Here is a 21,292-nt window from a genome sequence, read left to right as displayed (position 1 = left end):
CCTCCTTCACTGCTGTTAGCTGTGCCATGTGTTTCTCACCTCCTCCTTCGCCGCTGTTAGCTGTGCCATGTGTGTCTCACCTCCTCCTTCACCGCTGTTAGCTGTGCCATGTGTTTCTCACCTACTCCTTCACCGCTGTTAGCTGTGCCATGTGTTTCTCACCTCCTCCTTCACTGCTGTTAGCTGTGCCATGTGTGTCTCACCTCCTCCTTCACCGCTGTTAGCTGTGCCATGTGTTTCTCACCTCCTCCTTCGCCGCTGTTAGCTGTGCCATGTGTTTCTCACCTCCTCCTTCACTGCTGTTAGCTGTGCCATGTGTGTCTCACCTCCTCCTTCACCGCTGTTAGCTGTGCCATGTGTTTCTCACCTACTCCTTCACCGCTGTTAGCTGTGCCATGTGTTTCTCACCTCCTCCTTCACTGCTGTTAGCTGTGCCATGTGTGTCTCACCTCCTCCTTCACCGCTGTTAGCTGTGCCATGTGTTTCTCACCTACTCCTTCACCGCTGTTAGCTGTGCCATGTGTTTCTCACCTCCTCCTTCACTGCTGTTAGCTGTGCCATGTGTGTCTCACCTCCTCCTTCACCGCTGTTAGCTGTGCCATGTGTTTCTCACCTCCTCCTTCGCCGCTGTTAGCTGTGCCATGTGTTTCTCACCTCCTCCTTCACTGCTGTTAGCTGTGCCATGTGTTTCTCACCTCCTCCTTCACCGCTGTTAGCTGTGCCATGTGTTTCTCACCTCCTCCTTCGCCGCTGTTAGCTGTGCCATGTGTTTCTCACCTCCTCCTTCACTGCTGTTAGCTGTGCCATGTGTTTCTCACCTCCTCCTTCACCGCTGTTAGCTGTGCCATGTGTTTCTTACCTACTCCTTCACCGCTGTTAGCTGTGCCATTTGTTTCTCACCTCCTCCTTCACTCCTTTTAGCTGTGCCATGTGTGTCTCACCTCCTCCTTCACCGCTGTTAGCTGTGCCATGTGTTTCTCACCTCCTCCTTCACTCCTTTTAGCTGTGCCATGTGTTTCTCACCTACTCCTTCACCGCTGTTATCTGTGCCATTTGTTTCTCACCTCCTCCTTCACTCCTTTTAGCTGTGCCATGTGTGTCTCACCTCCTCCTTCACCGCTGTTAGCTGTGCCATGTGTTTCTCACCTCCTCCTTCACCGCTGTTAGCTGTGCCATGTGTTTCTCACCTCCTCCTTCGCCGCTGTTAGCTGTGCCATGTGTGTCTCACCTCCTCATTCACCGCTGTTAGCTGTGCCATGTGTTTCTCACCTCCTCCTTCACCGCTGTTAGCTGTGCCATGTGTTTCTCACCTCCTCCTTCACTCCTTTTAGCTGTGCCATGTGTTTCTCACCTCCTCCTCCTTCACCGCTGTTAGCTGTGCCCTGTGTTTCTCACCTCCTCCTTCACCACTGTTAGTTGTGCCATGTGTTTCTCACCTCTTCCTTCACTCCTTTTAGCTGTGCCATGTGTTTCTCACCTACTCCTTCACCGCTGTTATCTGTGCCATTTGTTTCTCACCTCCTCCTTCACTCCTTTTAGCTGTGCCATGTGTGTCTCACCTCCTCCTTCACCGCTGTTAGCTGTGCCATGTGTTTCTCACCTCCTCCTTCACCGCTGTTAGCTGTTCCATGTGTTTCTCACCTCCTCCTTCGCCGCTGTTAGCTGTGCCATGTGTGTCTCACCTCCTCATTCACCGCTGTTAGCTGTGCCATGTGTTTCTCACCTCCTCCTTCACCGCTGTTATCTGTGCCATTTGTTTCTCACCTCCTCCTTCACCGCTGTTAGCTGTGCCATGTGTTTCTCACCTCCTCCTTCACTCCTTTTAGCTGTGCCATGTGTTTCTCACCTCCTCCTCCTTCACCGCTGTTAGCTGTGCCCTGTGTTTCTCACCTCCTCCTTCACCACTGTTAGCTGTGCCATGTGTTTCTCACCTCCTCCTTCACTCCTTTTAGCTGTGCCATGTGTTTCTCACCTACTCCTTCACCGCTGTTATCTGTGCCATTTGTTTCTCACCTCCTCCTTCACTCCTTTTAGCTGTGCCATGTGTGTCTCACCTCCTCCTTCACCGCTGTTAGCTGTGCCATGTGTTTCTCACCTCCTCCTTCACCGTTGTTAGCTGTGCCATGTGTTTCTCACCTCCTCCTTCGCCGCTGTTAGCTGTGCCAAGTGTGTCTCACCTCCTCATTCACCGCTGTTAGCTGTGCCATGTGTTTCTCACCTCCTCCTTCACTGCTGTTAGCTGTGCCATGTGTTTCTCACCTCCTCCTTCACTCCTTTTAGCTGTGCCATGTGTTTCTCACCTCCTCCTCCTTCACCGCTGTTAGCTGTGCCATGTGTTTCTCACCTCCTCCTTCACCACTGTTAGCTGTGCCATGTGTTTCTCACCTCCTCCTTCACCGCTGTTAGCTGTGCCATGTGTTTCTCACCTCCTCATTCACCGCTGTTAGCTGTGCCATGTGTTTCTCACCTCCTCCTTCACCACTGTTAGCTGTGCCATGTGTTTCTCACCTCCTCCTTCACTGCTATTAGCTGTGCCATGTGTTTCTCACCTCCTCCTTCACTGCATTTAGCTGTGCCATGTGTTTCTCACCTCCTCCTTCACCGCTGTTAGCTGTGCCATGTGTTTCTCACCTCCTCCTTCACCGCTGTTAGCTGTGCCATGTGTTTCTTACCTCCTCCTTCACCGCTGTTAGCTGTGCCATGTGTTTCTCACCTACTCCTTCACCGCTGTTAGCTGTGCCATGTGTTTCTCACCTCCTCCTTCACTGCTGTTAGCTGTGCCATGTGTGTCTCACCTCCTCCTTCACCGCTGTTAGCTGTGCCATGTGTTTCTCACCTCCTCCTTCGCCGCTGTTAGCTGTGCCATGTGTTTCTCACCTCCTCCTTCACTGCTGTTAGCTGTGCCATGTGTTTCTCACCTCCTCCTTCACCGCTGTTAGCTGTGCCATGTGTTTCTCACCTCCTCCTTCGCCGCTGTTAGCTGTGCCATGTGTTTCTCACCTCCTCCTTCACTGCTGTTAGCTGTGCCATGTGTTTCTCACCTCCTCCTTCACCGCTGTTAGCTGTGCCATGTGTTTCTTACCTACTCCTTCACCGCTGTTAGCTGTGCCATTTGTTTCTCACCTCCTCCTTCACTCCTTTTAGCTGTGCCATGTGTGTCTCACCTCCTCCTTCACCGCTGTTAGCTGTGCCATGTGTTTCTCACCTCCTCCTTCACTCCTTTTAGCTGTGCCATGTGTTTCTCACCTACTCCTTCACCGCTGTTATCTGTGCCATTTGTTTCTCACCTCCTCCTTCACTCCTTTTAGCTGTGCCATGTGTGTCTCACCTCCTCCTTCACCGCTGTTAGCTGTGCCATGTGTTTCTCACCTCCTCCTTCACCGCTGTTAGCTGTGCCATGTGTTTCTCACCTCCTCCTTCGCCGCTGTTAGCTGTGCCATGTGTGTCTCACCTCCTCATTCACCGCTGTTAGCTGTGCCATGTGTTTCTCACCTCCTCCTTCACCGCTGTTAGCTGTGCCATGTGTTTCTCACCTCCTCCTTCACTCCTTTTAGCTGTGCCATGTGTTTCTCACCTCCTCCTCCTTCACCGCTGTTAGCTGTGCCCTGTGTTTCTCACCTCCTCCTTCACCACTGTTAGCTGTGCCATGTGTTTCTCACCTCCTCCTTCACTCCTTTTAGCTGTGCCATGTGTTTCTCACCTACTCCTTCACCGCTGTTATCTGTGCCATTTGTTTCTCACCTCCTCCTTCACTCCTTTTAGCTGTGCCATGTGTGTCTCACCTCCTCCTTCACCGCTGTTAGCTGTGCCATGTGTTTCTCACCTCCTCCTTCACCGCTGTTAGCTGTTCCATGTGTTTCTCACCTCCTCCTTCGCCGCTGTTAGCTGTGCCATGTGTGTCTCACCTCCTCATTCACCGCTGTTAGCTGTGCCATGTGTTTCTCACCTCCTCCTTCACCGCTGTTAGCTGTGCCATGTGTTTCTCACCTCCTCCTTCACTCCTTTTAGCTGTGCCATGTGTTTCTCACCTCCTCCTCCTTCACCGCTGTTAGCTGTGCCATGTGTTTCTCACCTCCTCCTTCACCACTATTAGCTGTGCCATGTGTTTCTCACCTCCTCCTTCACCGCTGTTAGCTGTGCCATGTGTTTCTCACCTCCTCATTCACCGCTGTTAGCTGTGCCATGTGTTTCTCACCTCCTCCTTCACCACTGTTAGCTGTGCCATGTGTTTCTCACCTCCTCCTTCACTGCTGTTAGCTGTGCCATGTGTTTCTCACCTCCTCCTTCACCGCTGTTAGCTGTGCCATGTGTTTCTCACCTCCTCCTTCACCGCTGTTAGCTGTGCCATGTGTTTCTCACCTCCTCCTTCACCGCTGTTAGCTGTGCCATGTGTTTCTCACCTCCTCATTCACCGCTGTTAGCTGTGCCATGTGTTTCTCACCTCCTCATTCACCGCTGTTAGCTGTGCCATGTGTTTCTCACCTCCTCCTTCACTGCATTTAGCTGTGCCATGTGTTTCTCACCTCCTCCTTCACCGCTGTTAGCTGTGCCATGTGTTTCTCACCTCCTCCTTCACCGCTGTTAGCTGTGCCATGTGTTTCTTACCTCCTCCTTCACCGCTGTTAGTTGTGCCATGTGTTTCTCACCTCCTCATTCACCGCTGTTAGCTGTGCCATGTGTTTCTCACCTCCTCCTTCACTGCTGTTAGCTGTGCAATGTGTGTCTCACCTCCTCCTTCACTGCTGTTAGCTGTGCCATTTGTTTCTCACCTCCTCCTTCACTGCTGTTATCTGTGCCATTTGTTTCTCACCTCCTCCTTCACCGCTGTTATCTGTGCCATTTGTTTCTCACCTCCTCCTTCACCGCTGTTAGCTGTGCCATGTGTTTCTCACCTCCTCCTTCACTGCTGTTAGCTGTGCCATGTGTTTCTCACCTCCTTCTTCACTGCTGTTAGCTGTGCCATGTGTGTCTCTCTCACCTCCTTCACCGCTGTTAGCTGTGCCATGTGTTTCTCACCTCCTCCTTCACCGCTGTTAGCTGTGCCATGTGTTTCTCACCTCCTCCTTCACTCCTTTTAGCTGTGCCATGTGTTTCTCACCTCCTCCTCCTTCACCGCTGTTAGCTGTGCCCTGTGTTTCTCACCTCCTCCTTCACCACTGTTAGCTGTGCCATGTGTTTCTCACCTCCTCCTTCACTCCTTTTAGCTGTGCCATGTGTTTCTCACCTACTCCTTCACCGCTGTTATCTGTGCCATTTGTTTCTCACCTCCTCCTTCACTCCTTTTAGCTGTGCCATGTGTGTCTCACCTCCTCCTTCACCGCTGTTAGCTGTGCCATGTGTTTCTCACCTCCTCCTTCACCGCTGTTAGCTGTGCCATGTGTTTCTCACCTCCTCCTTTGCCGCTGTTAGCTGTGCCATGTGTGTCTCACCTATTCATTCACCTCTGTTAGCTGTGCCATGTGTTTCTCACCTCCTCCTTCACCGCTGTTAGCTGTGCCATGTGTTTCTCACCTCCTCCTTCACTCCTTTTAGCTGTGCCATGTGTTTCTCACCTCCTCCTCCTTCACCGCTGTTAGCTGTGCCATGTGTTTCTCACCTCCTCCTTCACCACTGTTAGCTGTGCCATGTGTTTCTCACCTCCTCCTTCACCGCTGTTAGCTGTGCCATGTGTTTCTCACCTCCTCATTCACCGCTGTTAGCTGTGCCATGTGTTTCTCACCTCCTCCTTCACCACTGTTAGCTGTGCCATGTGTTTCTCACCTCCTCCTTCACTGCTGTTAGCTGTGCCATGTGTTTCTCACCTCCTCCTTCACTGCATTTAGCTGTGCCATGTGTTTCTCACCTCCTCCTTCACCGCTGTTAGCTGTGCCATGTGTTTCTCACCTCCTCCTTCACCGCTGTTAGCTGTGCCATGTGTTTCTTACCTCCTCCTTCACCGCTGTTAGCTGTGCCATGTGTTTCTCACCTACTCCTTCACCGCTGTTAGCTGTGCCATGTGTTTCTCACCTCCTCCTTCACTGCTGTTAGCTGTGCCATGTGTGTCTCACCTCCTCCTTCACCGCTGTTAGCTGTGCCATGTGTTTCTCACCTCCTCCTTCGCCGCTGTTAGCTGTGCCATGTGTTTCTCACCTCCTCCTTCACCGCTGTTAGCTGTGCCATGTGTTTCTCACCTCCTCCTTCACCGCTGTTAGCTGTGCCATGTGTTTCTCACCTCCTCCTTCGCCGCTGTTAGCTGTGCCATGTGTTTCTCACCTCCTCCTTCACTGCTGTTAGCTGTGCCATGTGTTTCTCACCTCCTCCTTCACCGCTGTTAGCTGTGCCATGTGTTTCTCACCTACTCCTTCACCGCTGTTATCTGTGCCATTTGTTTCTCACCTCCTCCTTCACTCCTTTTAGCTGTGCCATGTGTGTCTCACCTCCTCCTTCACCGCTGTTAGCTGTGCCATGTGTTTCTCACCTCCTCCTTCACCGCTGTTAGCTGTGCCATGTGTTTCTCACCTCCTCCTTCGCCGCTGTTAGCTGTGCCATGTGTGTCTCACCTCCTCATTCACCGCTGTTAGCTGTGCCATGTGTTTCTCACCTCCTCCTTCACCGCTGTTAGCTGTGCCATGTGTTTCTCACCTCCTCCTTCACTCCTTTTAGCTGTGCCATGTGTTTCTCACCTCCTCCTCCTTCACCGCTGTTAGCTGTGCCCTGTGTTTCTCACCTCCTCCTTCACCACTGTTAGCTGTGCCATGTGTTTCTCACCTCCTCCTTCACTCCTTTTAGCTGTGCCATGTGTTTCTCACCTACTCCTTCACCGCTGTTATCTGTGCCATTTGTTTCTCACCTCCTCCTTCACTCCTTTTAGCTGTGCCATGTGTGTCTCACCTCCTCCTTCACCGCTGTTAGCTGTGCCATGTGTTTCTCACCTCCTCCTTCACCGCTGTTAGCTGTTCCATGTGTTTCTCACCTCCTCCTTCGCCGCTGTTAGCTGTGCCATGTGTGTCTCACCTCCTCATTCACCGCTGTTAGCTGTGCCATGTGTTTCTCACCTCCTCCTTCACCGCTGTTAGCTGTGCCATGTGTTTCTCACCTCCTCCTTCACTCCTTTTAGCTGTGCCATGTGTTTCTCACCTCCTCCTCCTTCACCGCTGTTAGCTGTGCCATGTGTTTCTCACCTCCTCCTTCACCACTATTAGCTGTGCCATGTGTTTCTCACCTCCTCCTTCACCGCTGTTAGCTGTGCCATGTGTTTCTCACCTCCTCATTCACCGCTGTTAGCTGTGCCATGTGTTTCTCACCTCCTCCTTCACCACTGTTAGCTGTGCCATGTGTTTCTCACCTCCTCCTTCACTGCTGTTAGCTGTGCCATGTGTTTCTCACCTCCTCCTTCACCGCTGTTAGCTGTGCCATGTGTTTCTCACCTCCTCCTTCACCGCTGTTAGCTGTGCCATGTGTTTCTCACCTCCTCCTTCACCGCTGTTAGCTGTGCCATGTGTTTCTCACCTCCTCATTCACCGCTGTTAGCTGTGCCATGTGTTTCTCACCTCCTCATTCACCGCTGTTAGCTGTGCCATGTGTTTCTCACCTCCTCCTTCACTGCATTTAGCTGTGCCATGTGTTTCTCACCTCCTCCTTCACCGCTGTTAGCTGTGCCATGTGTTTCTCACCTCCTCCTTCACCGCTGTTAGCTGTGCCATGTGTTTCTTACCTCCTCCTTCACCGCTGTTAGTTGTGCCATGTGTTTCTCACCTCCTCATTCACCGCTGTTAGCTGTGCCATGTGTTTCTCACCTCCTCCTTCACTGCTGTTAGCTGTGCAATGTGTGTCTCACCTCCTCCTTCACTGCTGTTAGCTGTGCCATTTGTTTCTCACCTCCTCCTTCACTGCTGTTATCTGTGCCATTTGTTTCTCACCTCCTCCTTCACCGCTGTTATCTGTGCCATTTGTTTCTCACCTCCTCCTTCACCGCTGTTAGCTGTGCCATGTGTTTCTCACCTCCTCCTTCACTGCTGTTAGCTGTGCCATGTGTTTCTCACCTCCTTCTTCACTGCTGTTAGCTGTGCCATGTGTGTCTCTCTCACCTCCTTCACCGCTGTTAGCTGTGCCATGTGTTTCTCACCTCCTCCTTCACCGCTGTTAGCTGTGCCATGTGTTTCTCACCTCCTCCTTCACTCCTTTTAGCTGTGCCATGTGTTTCTCACCTCCTCCTCCTTCACCGCTGTTAGCTGTGCCCTGTGTTTCTCACCTCCTCCTTCACCACTGTTAGCTGTGCCATGTGTTTCTCACCTCCTCCTTCACTCCTTTTAGCTGTGCCATGTGTTTCTCACCTACTCCTTCACCGCTGTTATCTGTGCCATTTGTTTCTCACCTCCTCCTTCACTCCTTTTAGCTGTGCCATGTGTGTCTCACCTCCTCCTTCACCGCTGTTAGCTGTGCCATGTGTTTCTCACCTCCTCCTTCACCGCTGTTAGCTGTGCCATGTGTTTCTCACCTCCTCCTTTGCCGCTGTTAGCTGTGCCATGTGTGTCTCACCTATTCATTCACCTCTGTTAGCTGTGCCATGTGTTTCTCACCTCCTCCTTCACCGCTGTTAGCTGTGCCATGTGTTTCTCACCTCCTCCTTCACTCCTTTTAGCTGTGCCATGTGTTTCTCACCTCCTCCTCCTTCACCGCTGTTAGCTGTGCCATGTGTTTCTCACCTCCTCCTTCACCACTGTTAGCTGTGCCATGTGTTTCTCACCTCCTCCTTCACCGCTGTTAGCTGTGCCATGTGTTTCTCACCTCCTCATTCACCGCTGTTAGCTGTGCCATGTGTTTCTCACCTCCTCCTTCACCACTGTTAGCTGTGCCATGTGTTTCTCACCTCCTCCTTCACTGCTGTTAGCTGTGCCATGTGTTTCTCACCTCCTCCTTCACTGCATTTAGCTGTGCCATGTGTTTCTCACCTCCTCCTTCACCGCTGTTAGCTGTGCCATGTGTTTCTCACCTCCTCCTTCACCGCTGTTAGCTGTGCCATGTGTTTCTTACCTCCTCCTTCACCGCTGTTAGCTGTGCCATGTGTTTCTCACCTACTCCTTCACCGCTGTTAGCTGTGCCATGTGTTTCTCACCTCCTCCTTCACTGCTGTTAGCTGTGCCATGTGTGTCTCACCTCCTCCTTCACCGCTGTTAGCTGTGCCATGTGTTTCTCACCTCCTCCTTCGCCGCTGTTAGCTGTGCCATGTGTTTCTCACCTCCTCCTTCACTGCTGTTAGCTGTGCCATGTGTTTCTCACCTCCTCCTTCACCGCTGTTAGCTGTGCCATGTGTTTCTCACCTCCTCCTTCGCCGCTGTTAGCTGTGCCATGTGTTTCTCACCTCCTCCTTCACTGCTGTTAGCTGTGCCATGTGTTTCTCACCTCCTCCTTCACCGCTGTTAGCTGTGCCATGTGTTTCTCACCTACTCCTTCACCGCTGTTATCTGTGCCATTTGTTTCTCACCTCCTCCTTCACTCCTTTTAGCTGTGCCATGTGTGTCTCACCTCCTCCTTCACCGCTGTTAGCTGTGCCATGTGTTTCTCACCTCCTCCTTCACCGCTGTTAGCTGTGCCATGTGTTTCTCACCTCCTCCTTCGCCGCTGTTAGCTGTGCCATGTGTGTCTCACCTCCTCATTCACCGCTGTTAGCTGTGCCATGTGTTTCTCACCTCCTCCTTCACCGCTGTTAGCTGTGCCATGTGTTTCTCACCTCCTCCTTCACTCCTTTTAGCTGTGCCATGTGTTTCTCACCTCCTCCTCCTTCACCGCTGTTAGCTGTGCCCTGTGTTTCTCACCTCCTCCTTCACCACTGTTAGCTGTGCCATGTGTTTCTCACCTCCTCCTTCACTCCTTTTAGCTGTGCCATGTGTTTCTCACCTACTCCTTCACCGCTGTTATCTGTGCCATTTGTTTCTCACCTCCTCCTTCACTCCTTTTAGCTGTGCCATGTGTGTCTCACCTCCTCCTTCACCGCTGTTAGCTGTGCCATGTGTGTCTCACCTCCTCATTCACCGCTGTTAGCTGTGCCATGTGTTTCTCACCTCCTCCTTCACCGCTGTTAGCTGTGCCATGTGTTTCTCACCTCCTCCTTCACTCCTTTTAGCTGTGCCATGTGTTTCTCACCTCCTCCTCCTTCACCGCTGTTAGCTGTGCCATGTGTTTCTCACCTCCTCCTTCACCACTGTTAGCTGTGCCATGTGTTTCTCACCTCCTCCTCCTTCACCGCTGTTAGCTGTGCCCTGTGTTTCTCACCTCCTCCTTCACCACTGTTAGCTGTGCCATGTGTTTCTCACCTCCTCCTTCACTCCTTTTAGCTGTGCCATGTGTTTCTCACCTACTCCTTCACCGCTGTTATCTGTGCCATTTGTTTCTCACCTCCTCCTTCACTCCTTTTAGCTGTGCCATGTGTGTCTCACCTCCTCCTTCACCGCTGTTAGCTGTGCCATGTGTTTCTCACCTCCTCCTTCACCGTTGTTAGCTGTGCCATGTGTTTCTCACCTCCTCCTTCGCCGCTGTTAGCTGTGCCAAGTGTGTCTCACCTCCTCATTCACCGCTGTTAGCTGTGCCATGTGTTTCTCACCTCCTCCTTCACCGCTGTTAGCTGTGCCATGTGTTTCTCACCTCCTCCTTCACTCCTTTTAGCTGTGCCATGTGTTTCTCACCTCCTCCTCCTTCACCGCTGTTAGCTGTGCCATGTGTTTCTCACCTCCTCCTTCACCACTGTTAGCTGTGCCATGTGTTTCTCACCTCCTCCTTCACCGCTGTTAGCTGTGCCATGTGTTTCTCACCTCCTCATTCACCGCTGTTAGCTGTGCCATGTGTTTCTCACCTCCTCCTTCACCACTGTTAGCTGTGCCATGTGTTTCTCACCTCCTCCTTCACTGCTGTTAGCTGTGCCATGTGTTTCTCACCTCCTCCTTCACTGCATTTAGCTGTGCCATGTGTTTCTCACCTCCTCCTTCACCGCTGTTAGCTGTGCCATGTGTTTCTCACCTCCTCCTTCACCGCTGTTAGCTGTGCCATGTGTTTCTTACCTCCTCCTTCACCGCTGTTAGCTGTGCCATGTGTTTCTCACCTACTCCTTCACCGCTGTTAGCTGTGCCATGTGTTTCTCACCTCCTCCTTCACTGCTGTTAGCTGTGCCATGTGTGTCTCACCTCCTCCTTCACCGCTGTTAGCTGTGCCATGTGTTTCTCACCTCCTCCTTCGCCGCTGTTAGCTGTGCCATGTGTTTCTCACCTCCTCCTTCACTGCTGTTAGCTGTGCCATGTGTTTCTCACCTCCTCCTTCACCGCTGTTAGCTGTGCCATGTGTTTCTCACCTCCTCCTTCGCCGCTGTTAGCTGTGCCATGTGTTTCTCACCTCCTCCTTCACTGCTGTTAGCTGTGCCATGTGTTTCTCAACTCCTCCTTCACCGCTGTTAGCTGTGCCATGTGTTTCTTACCTACTCCTTCACCGCTGTTAGCTGTGCCATTTGTTTCTCACCTCCTCCTTCACTCCTTTTAGCTGTGCCATGTGTGTCTCACCTCCTCCTTCACCGCTGTTAGCTGTGCCATGTGTTTCTCACCTCCTCCTTCACTCCTTTTAGCTGTGCCATGTGTTTCTCACCTACTCCTTCACCGCTGTTATCTGTGCCATTTGTTTCTCACCTCCTCCTTCACTCCTTTTAGCTGTGCCATGTGTGTCTCACCTCCTCCTTTACCGCTGTTAGCTGTGCCATGTGTTTCTCACCTCCTCCTTCACCGCTGTTAGCTGTGCCATGTGTTTCTCACCTCCTCCTTCGCCGCTGTTAGCTGTGCCATGTGTGTCTCACCTCCTCATTCACCGCTGTTAGCTGTGCCATGTGTTTCTCACCTCCTCTTTCACCGCTGTTAGCTGTGCCATGTGTTTCTCACCTCCTCCTTCACTCCTTTTAGCTGTGCCATGTGTTTCTCACCTCCTCCTCCTTCACCGCTGTTAGCTGTGCCCTGTGTTTCTCACCTCCTCCTTCACCACTGTTAGCTGTGCCATGTGTTTCTCACCTCCTCCTTCACTCCTTTTAGCTGTGCCATGTGTTTCTCACCTACTCCTTCACCGCTGTTATCTGTGCCATTTGTTTCTCACCTCCTCCTTCACTCCTTTTAGCTGTGCCATGTGTGTCTCACCTCCTCCTTCACCGCTGTTAGCTGTGCCATGTGTTTCTCACCTCCTCCTTCACCGCTGTTAGCTGTTCCATGTGTTTCTCACCTCCTCCTTCGCCGCTGTTAGCTGTGCCATGTGTGTCTCACCTCCTCATTCACCGCTGTTAGCTGTGCCATGTGTTTCTCACCTCCTCCTTCACCGCTGTTAGCTGTGCCATGTGTTTCTCACCTCCTCCTTCACTCCTTTTAGCTGTGCCATGTGTTTCTCACCTCCTCCTCCTTCACCGCTGTTAGCTGTGCCATGTGTTTCTCACCTCCTCCTTCACCACTGTTAGCTGTGCCATGTGTTTCTCACCTCCTCCTTCACCGCTGTTAGCTGTGCCATGTGTTTCTCACCTCCTCATTCACCGCTGTTAGCTGTGCCATGTGTTTCTCACCTCCTCCTTCACCACTGTTAGCTGTGCCATGTGTTTCTCACCTCCTCCTTCACTGCTGTTAGCTGTGCCATGTGTTTCTCACCTCCTCCTTCACTGCATTTAGCTGTGCCATGTGTTTCTCACCTCCTCCTTCACCGCTGTTAGCTGTGCCATGTGTTTCTCACCTCCTCCTTCACCGCTGTTAGCTGTGCCATGTGTTTCTTACCTCCTCCTTCACCGCTGTTAGTTGTGCCATGTGTTTCTCACCTCCTCATTCACCGCTGTTAGCTGTGCCATGTGTTTCTCACCTCCTCCTTCACTGCTGTTAGCTGTGCAATGTGTGTCTCACCTCCTCCTTCACTGCTGTTAGCTGTGCCATTTGTTTCTCACCTCCTCCTTCACTGCTGTTATCTGTGCCATTTGTTTCTCACCTCCTCCTTCACCGCTGTTATCTGTGCCATTTGTTTCTCACCTCCTCCTTCACCGCTGTTAGCTGTGCCATGTGTTTCTCACCTCCTCCTTCACTGCTGTTAGCTGTGCCATGTGTTTCTCACCTCCTTCTTCACTGCTGTTAGCTGTGCCATGTGTGTCTCTCTCACCGCCTTCACCGCTGTTAGCTGTGCCATGTGTTTCTCACCTACTCCTTCACCGCTGTTATCTGTGCCATTTGTTTCTCACCTCCTCCTTCACTCCTTTTAGCTGTGCCATGTGTGTCTCACCTCCTCCTTCACCGCTGTTAGCTGTGCCATGTGTTTCTCACCTCCTCCTTCACCGCTGTTAGCTGTGCCATGTGTTTCTCACCTCCTCCTTTGCCGCTGTTAGCTGTGCCATGTGTGTCTCACCTCCTCATTCACCGCTGTTAGCTGTGCCATGTGTTTCTCACCTCCTCCTTCACCGCTGTTAGCTGTGCCATGTGTTTCTCACCTCCTCCTTCACTCCTTTTAGCTGTGCCATGTGTTTCTCACCTCCTCCTCCTTCACCGCTGTTAGCTGTGCCATGTGTTTCTCACCTCCTCCTTCACCACTGTTAGCTGTGCCATGTGTTTCTCACCTCCTCCTTCACCGCTGTTAGCTGTGCCATGTGTTTCTCACCTCCTCATTCACCGCTGTTAGCTGTGCCATGTGTTTCTCACCTCCTCCTTCACCACTGTTAGCTGTGCCATGTGTTTCTCACCTCCTCCTTCACTGCTGTTAGCTGTGCCATGTGTTTCTCACCTCCTCCTTCACTGCATTTAGCTGTGCCATGTGTTTCTCACCTCCTCCTTCACCGCTGTTAGCTGTGCCATGTGTTTCTCACCTCCTCCTTCACCGCTGTTAGCTGTGCCATGTGTTTCTTACCTCCTCCTTCACCGCTGTTAGCTGTGCCATGTGTTTCTCACCTACTCCTTCACCGCTGTTAGCTGTGCCATGTGTTTCTCACCTCCTCCTTTGCCGCTGTTAGCTGTGCCATGTGTGTCTCACCTCCTCATTCACCGCTGTTAGCTGTGCCATGTGTTTCTCACCTCCTCCTTCACCGCTGTTAGCTGTGCCATGTGTTTCTCACCTCCTCCTTCACTCCTTTTAGCTGTGCCATGTGTTTCTCACCTCCTCCTCCTTCACCGCTGTTAGCTGTGCCATGTGTTTCTCACCTCCTCCTTCACCACTGTTAGCTGTGCCATGTGTTTCTCACCTCCTCCTTCACCGCTGTTAGCTGTGCCATGTGTTTCTCACCTCCTCATTCACCGCTGTTAGCTGTGCCATGTGTTTCTCACCTCCTCCTTCACCACTGTTAGCTGTGCCATGTGTTTCTCACCTCCTCCTTCACTGCTGTTAGCTGTGCCATGTGTTTCTCACCTCCTCCTTCACTGCATTTAGCTGTGCCATGTGTTTCTCACCTCCTCCTTCACCGCTGTTAGCTGTGCCATGTGTTTCTCACCTCCTCCTTCACCGCTGTTAGCTGTGCCATGTGTTTCTTACCTCCTCCTTCACCGCTGTTAGCTGTGCCATGTGTTTCTCACCTACTCCTTCACCGCTGTTAGCTGTGCCATGTGTTTCTCACCTCCTCCTTCACTGCTGTTAGCTGTGCCATGTGTGTCTCACCTCCTCCTTCACCGCTGTTAGCTGTGCCATGTGTTTCTCACCTCCTCCTTCGCCGCTGTTAGCTGTGCCATGTGTTTCTCACCTCCTCCTTCACTGCTGTTAGCTGTGCCATGTGTTTCTCACCTCCTCCTTCACCGCTGTTAGCTGTGCCATGTGTTTCTCACCTCCTCCTTCGCCGCTGTTAGCTGTGCCATGTGTTTCTCACCTCCTCCTTCACTGCTGTTAGCTGTGCCATGTGTTTCTCACCTCCTCCTTCACCGCTGTTAGCTGTGCCATGTGTTTCTCACCTACTCCTTCACCGCTGTTATCTGTGCCATTTGTTTCTCACCTCCTCCTTCACTCCTTTTAGCTGTGCCATGTGTGTCTCACCTCCTCCTTCACCGCTGTTAGCTGTGCCATGTGTTTCTCACCTCCTCCTTCACCGCTGTTAGCTGTGCCATGTGTTTCTCACCTCCTCCTTCGCCGCTGTTAGCTGTGCCATGTGTGTCTCACCTCCTCATTCACCGCTGTTAGCTGTGCCATGTGTTTCTCACCTCCTCCTTCACCGCTGTTAGCTGTGCCATGTGTTTCTCACCTCCTCCTTCACTCCTTTTAGCTGTGCCATGTGTTTCTCACCTCCTCCTCCTTCACCGCTGTTAGCTGTGCCCTGTGTTTCTCACCTCCTCCTTCACCACTGTTAGCTGTGCCATGTGTTTCTCACCTCCTCCTTCACTCCTTTTAGCTGTGCCATGTGTTTCTCACCTACTCCTTCACCGCTGTTATCTGTGCCATTTGTTTCTCACCTCCTCCTTCACTCCTTTTAGCTGTGCCATGTGTGTCTCACCTCCTCCTTCACCGCTGTTAGCTGTGCCATGTGTGTCTCACCTCCTCATTCACCGCTGTTAGCTGTGCCATGTGTTTCTCACCTCCTCCTTCACCGCTGTTAGCTGTGCCATGTGTTTCTCACCTCCTCCTTCACTCCTTTTAGCTGTGCCATGTGTTTCTCACCTCCTCCTCCTTCACCGCTGTTAGCTGTGCCATGTGTTTCTCACCTCCTCCTTCACCACTGTTAGCTGTGCCATGTGTTTCTCACCTCCTCCTTCACCGCTGTTAGCTGTGCCATGTGTTTCTCACCTCCTCATTCACCGCTGTTAGCTGTGCCATGTGTTTCTCACCTCCTCCTTCACCACTGTTAGCTGTGCCATGTGTTTCTCACCTCCTCCTTCACTGCTGTTAGCTGTGCCATGTGTTTCTCACCTCCTCCTTCACTGCATTTAGCTGTGCCATGTGTTTCTCACCTCCTCCTTCACCGCTGTTAGCTGTGCCATGTGTTTCTCACCTCCTCCTTCACCGCTGTTAGCTGTGCCATGTGTTTCTTACCTCCTCCTTCACCGCTGTTAGCTGTGCCATGTGTTTCTCACCTCCTCATTCACCGCTGTTAGCTGTGCCATGTGTTTCTCACCTCCTCCTTCACTGCTGTTAGCTGTGCAATGTGTGTCTCACCTCCTCCTTCACTGCTGTTAGCTGTGCCATTTGTTTCTCACCTCCTCCTTCACCGCTGTTATCTGTGCCATTTGTTTCTCACCTCCTCCTTCACCGCTGTTATCTGTGCCATTTGTTTCTCACCTCCTCCTTCACTGCTGTTAGCTGTGCCATGTGTTTCTCACCTCCTCCTTCACTGCTGTTAGCTGTGCCATGTGTTTCTCACCTCCTCCTTCACTGCTGTTAGCTGTGCCATGTGTGTCTCTCTCACCTCCTTCACTGCTGTTAGCTGTGCCATGTGTTTCTCACCTCCTCCTTCACCGCTGTTAGCTGTGCCATGTGTTTCTCACCTCCTCCTTCACCACTGTTAGCTGTGCCATGTGTTTCTCACCTCCTCCTTCACCGCTGTTAGCTGTGCCATGTGTTTCTCACCTCCTCCTTCACCGCTGTTAGCTGTGCCATGTGTTTCTCACCTCCTCCTTCACTGCTGTTAGCTGTGCCATGTGTTTCTCACCTCCTCCTTCACTCCTTTTAGCTGTGCCATGTGTGTCTCACCTCCTCCTTCACCGCTGTTAGCTGTGCCATGTGTTTCTCACCTCCTCCTTCACCGCTGTTAGCTGTGCCATGTGTTTCTCACCTCCTCCTTTGCCGCTGTTAGCTGTGCCATGTGTGTCTCACCTCCTCATTCACCGCTGTTAGCTGTGCCATGTGTTTCTCACCTCCTCCTTCACCGCTGTTAGCTGTGCCATGTGTTTCTCACCTCCTCCTTCACTCCTTTTAGCTGTGCCATGTGTTTCTCACCTCCTCCTCCTTCACCGCTGTTAGCTGTGCCATGTGTTTCTCACCTCCTCCTTCACCACTGTTAGCTGTGCCATGTGTTTCTCACCTCCTCCTTCACCGCTGTTAGCTGTGCCATGTGTTTCTCACCTCCTCATTCACCGCTGTTAGCTGTGCCATGTGTTTCTCACCTACTCCTTCACCGCTGTTATCTGTGCCATTTGTTTCTCACCTCCTCCTTCACTCCTTTTAGCTGTGCCATGTGTGTCTCACCTCCTCCTTCACCGCTGTTAGCTGTGCCATGTGTTTCTCACCTCCTCCTTCACCGCTGTTAGCTGTGCCATGTGTTTCTCACCTCCTCCTTCACTGCTGTTAGCTGTGCCATGTGTGTCTCACCTCCTCCTTCACCGCTGTTAGCTGTGCCATGTGTTTCTCACCTCCTCCTTCGCCGCTGTTAGCTGTGCCATGTGTTTCTCACCTCCTCCTTCACTGCTGTTAGCTGTGCCATGTGTTTCTCACCTCCTCCTTCACCGCTGTTAGCTGTGCCATGTGTTTCTCACCTCCTCCTTCGCCGCTGTTAGCTGTGCCATGTGTTTCTCACCTCCTCCTTCACTGCTGTTAGCTGTGCCATGTGTTTCTCACCTCCTCCTTCACCGCTGTTAGCTGTGCCATGTGTTTCTCACCTACTCCTTCACCGCTGTTATCTGTGCCATTTGTTTCTCACCTCCTCCTTCACTCCTTTTAGCTGTGCCATGTGTGTCTCACCTCCTCCTTCACCGCTGTTAGCTGTGCCATGTGTTTCTCACCTCCTCCTTCACCGCTGTTAGCTGTGCCATGTGTTTCTCACCTCCTCCTTCGCCGCTGTTAGCTGTGCCATGTGTGTCTCACCTCCTCATTCACCGCTGTTAGCTGTGCCATGTGTTTCTCACCTCCTCCTTCACCGCTGTTAGCTGTGCCATGTGTTTCTCACCTCCTCCTTCACTCCTTTTAGCTGTGCCATGTGTTTCTCACCTCCTCCTCCTTCACCGCTGTTAGCTGTGCCCTGTGTTTCTCACCTCCTCCTTCACCACTGTTAGCTGTGCCATGTGTTTCTCACCTCCTCCTTCACTCCTTTTAGCTGTGCCATGTGTTTCTCACCTACTCCTTCACCGCTGTTATCTGTGCCATTTGTTTCTCACCTCCTCCTTCACTCCTTTTAGCTGTGCCATGTGTGTCTCACCTCCTCCTTCACCGCTGTTAGCTGTGCCATGTGTTCCTCACCTCCTCCTTCGCCGCTGTTAGCTGTGCCATGTGTTTCTCACCTCCTCCTTCACTGCTGTTAGCTGTGCCATGTGTTTCTCACCTCCTCCTTCACTGCATTTAGCTGTGCCATGTGTTTCTCACCTCCTCCTTCACCGCTGTTAGCTGTGCCATGTGTTTCTCACCTCCTCCTTCACTGCATTTAGCTGTGCCATGTGTTTCTCACCTCCTCCTTCGCAGCTGTTAGCTGTGCCATGTGTGTCTCTCCCTCCTCCTTCACTGCATTTAGCTGTGCCATGTGGTCCTCTCTCTTCTCCTTAAGTTCTCTCACTTCAGTCCGGAGTGCAGCCAGTTCTCTCAGACAGCCGTCCATCTCCACCTCCCGCCCTCCGGGTCTTGTTGGGGGTGTGTTGTTGTGCTGGTCTGGTTTGTTCTGTCTGGATTGTGTGGAATAGCTCTCTGAGCTCCACCTTGTCTCTCCAGCTTGGTGAATTTATCTCTCTCAATGATGGAGGAGCAGTGCAGTTGTGGGACCTGGGTGTGTTCAGTGCTGGGGGGTGTGATCAGACTCACTCAGGGTGGGGGAGTAGTCACTGATAGAGAGCCTTTCCTGCTGTGCTCTTTTATCCCGTAAAAGTCCTGCTGGAACTGCTTGAGGATGCCATGCACCATTACTGTCCCAGACTTGTACACGTTGACAGAGGTTTGTTTCAATTTCCTCAATGTCTAGTATTCTGAGTTTCCACACTGGGACAATACCCTCTCTCTTGACATAGGGGTAGTGTGCTCTTATAGCACTGCGCCATGCCAGGGGATGTTCTGTGTGGAAAATTTAGTTGCTTATGTTACCCTCTTTGTAGCAGTCAGCAAATAGTTTCTCTGGATTGTCCTTGAGGAGCTTATTTTTGTACTTATTCCGTGCCTTGTTATTTTTAATATCCAAAGGTTACTGCACAGGGATAAGCCATAGCGCAGGGGTCTTCAAAGGGCTCTGCATTTGGGTGGAGGAGGCTGTGAAACCCTGCTGTCATTGTTAGGCTCAATAGTTTTCACACCTCTCACTTCACACTTCAGTGCTAATTGGAGTTGCAGCCAGGCCTGTTCTGTCCTAGCAGCTTGGTAGCCTTATTTACCACGCTGTATATAACAACATTACTTATAGATTATTGTATTTTACTTTTTGGGCTTCAGAAGTAGGTTCAGACTGAACATCACTTTGCGTTGGATGGTATTTCCAGGTTTCGGTTTGTTATAAGTTTTTTCTTGATAGTCCTTGGTAGTAAGAATCCATTCAGGTAATTTTGTCCAAAATCAAGGTTTTAGGTATGGAATTTTGATTTGGTTTGAATGTTTTGATATAGAGGGTAGTATCCTGTATACGTTTATCTACATTTATCCCACTATAATACTGTTGTTTTTGCAGAAGAACTCAGGAGCTCATGAGCACAGGATCTCTCTCTCTCTCTGTCGCTCTTTCTCTCTCTCTCTGTGTCTCTGTCTGCCTCTCTCTCTCTCTCTGCCTCTCTCTCTCTTTCTGTGTCTGTCTGTCTGCCTCTCTCTCTGCCTCTCTCTCTCTTTGCCTCTCTCTCTCTGCCTCGCTCTCTCTCTCTGCCTCACTCTCTCTCTGCCTCGCTCTCTCTCTCTCTGCCTCGCTCTCTCTGTCTCTCTGCCTCGCTCTCTGTCTCTCTCTCTGCCTCACTCTCTGTCTCTCTCTCTGCCTCGCTCTCTGTCTCTCTCTCTGTGTGTCTCGCTCTCTGTCTCTCTCTGTCTACCTCTTTACTACTCGCTCTCTCGCTGCCTCTTTTGATAAGACACATCATGTTTTAATGCTGTGGAATAGAGAGAAAGGCTCATCAACATGGGGAGACATGACCTTAGGTCGGAGGAGAGATTGGACAATTAGATTCAATGATGGGGGAGAAGTGGGGACATGTATCTTTACCTTGGCCTTTCTTACCATCCAAACAATGTTTATAGGTTTAACTTTATTCAGAGAGAGGAAGCAAGCGATTGGGCAATTTGTCATGCCACTGTGTCATGAGCCTCAACATAACAGCCATTACACTGACCACTTACTCTGTTACTGCGTACCGAATGGCACCCTATTCCCTTTATAGTGCACTACTTTTGATGGACCCTTGTCAAAAATAGTGCACTGTCAACAAAATAGGGTGCCATTTTGAACGTATCCATAGATACAGGGTTTGTCACTCTGTTAGTTGCTGATTTGGTGATCCACAGTTGCCGAAGACATCAGAAGGGGTGAGAAATAGAGTGATCATCTCACTCAGATCTTAGTTGAATTTTGGAGTTAGCTTGTTAGCCTGTTGTATTAGCCAAAGCAATGGTATGTAACAAAATACAGTCAAAAGCTCAAATTTCACTCAAAGCAGAGCTCTGGCTAATAAGAGCCAAGGTGTGTCAAAATCCTCAAGCCTCAGTCATGGATCTCATCATTTCAATGTAATTTCATCGTGATTAATACTGAATGTGTGACATTTTAGTGTGGGCACGTCTTTAATTTATTATTTACACTTCCCCCACCAGGAGTAGTAGAATGGATAGACTAGGACACATGCAAGACTAGAGCAATGAGCACTGACCCTAGTCTCAAATTGCACCCTATTCCCTAAATAGTGCACTACTTTTTGACCAGGGTCCATAGTCCCATTTGGGACATATTGCTAGTGTCTTTAACAGCCAGCTGTATGGAAGAGATAGAGCTTCTGTCAATAAGAGTACTTATCCCCTCTAGTCTTCTACTCTATTTAGTGACAGCATAGTGACAGCATGCTGACCAGGTATTTTCAATAGAGAACTAACGATTCCATTTAGGACTCTCCAGTGGGATAGAATAGTGAATGTATACACATTAATTGCATTTGTGGTGGAACATTGAACATGGTTCCATAGTTCCAAAGTACAATAATGTCGATTGAAACAAATAGTAAGTTAATACATACACACCTGTCTAATCTTGTGTGTGTGTGTGCATGCGTGCGTGTGTGTGTGTTCTTATTCCAGGTCTGAAACGTAGCTATACGTGTGAAGTCTGCAATGTCACACTCAACTCTGTGGCACAGTACCATGCACATCTGCAGGGCTCAAAGCACCAAAACAAGTGAGTCTTCTCCTCTGTGTACTGCAGCTAAACAGACAATGTCACACTTTGTTTTCTCCTTGTCTGATGGTGAGTTGCCAG

At 51.0% G+C, this 21,292-nt stretch overlaps 1 protein-coding gene across 2 annotated transcripts in view; it reads left to right on the top strand.

The window, feature by feature from the left end:
• LOC129826566 (zinc finger matrin-type protein 4-like) overlaps positions 1-21,292 on the top strand; it is a 256,611-nt gene that overhangs the window by 210,783 nt on the left and 24,536 nt on the right. Inside the window, exon 6 of one of the 2 annotated variants that reach the window (XM_055887450.1) lies at positions 21,115-21,211. The exons of the other annotated variant lie outside the window; for it this stretch is intronic. Coding sequence (XP_055743425.1) covers positions 21,115-21,211 — 97 coding nt within the window. The remainder of the gene's footprint in view (positions 1-21,114; positions 21,212-21,292) is intronic. 2 annotated transcript variants of the gene reach the window in all.

The sequence above is a fragment of the Salvelinus fontinalis genome, chromosome 28, assembly GCF_029448725.1.
Source record: "Salvelinus fontinalis isolate EN_2023a chromosome 28, ASM2944872v1, whole genome shotgun sequence".
Classification (NCBI taxonomy): Eukaryota; Metazoa; Chordata; class Actinopteri; order Salmoniformes; family Salmonidae; genus Salvelinus; species Salvelinus fontinalis.
The sequence above is the reverse complement of the archived record's forward strand: the minus strand, read 5'-3'. Positions and strand labels throughout refer to the sequence as shown.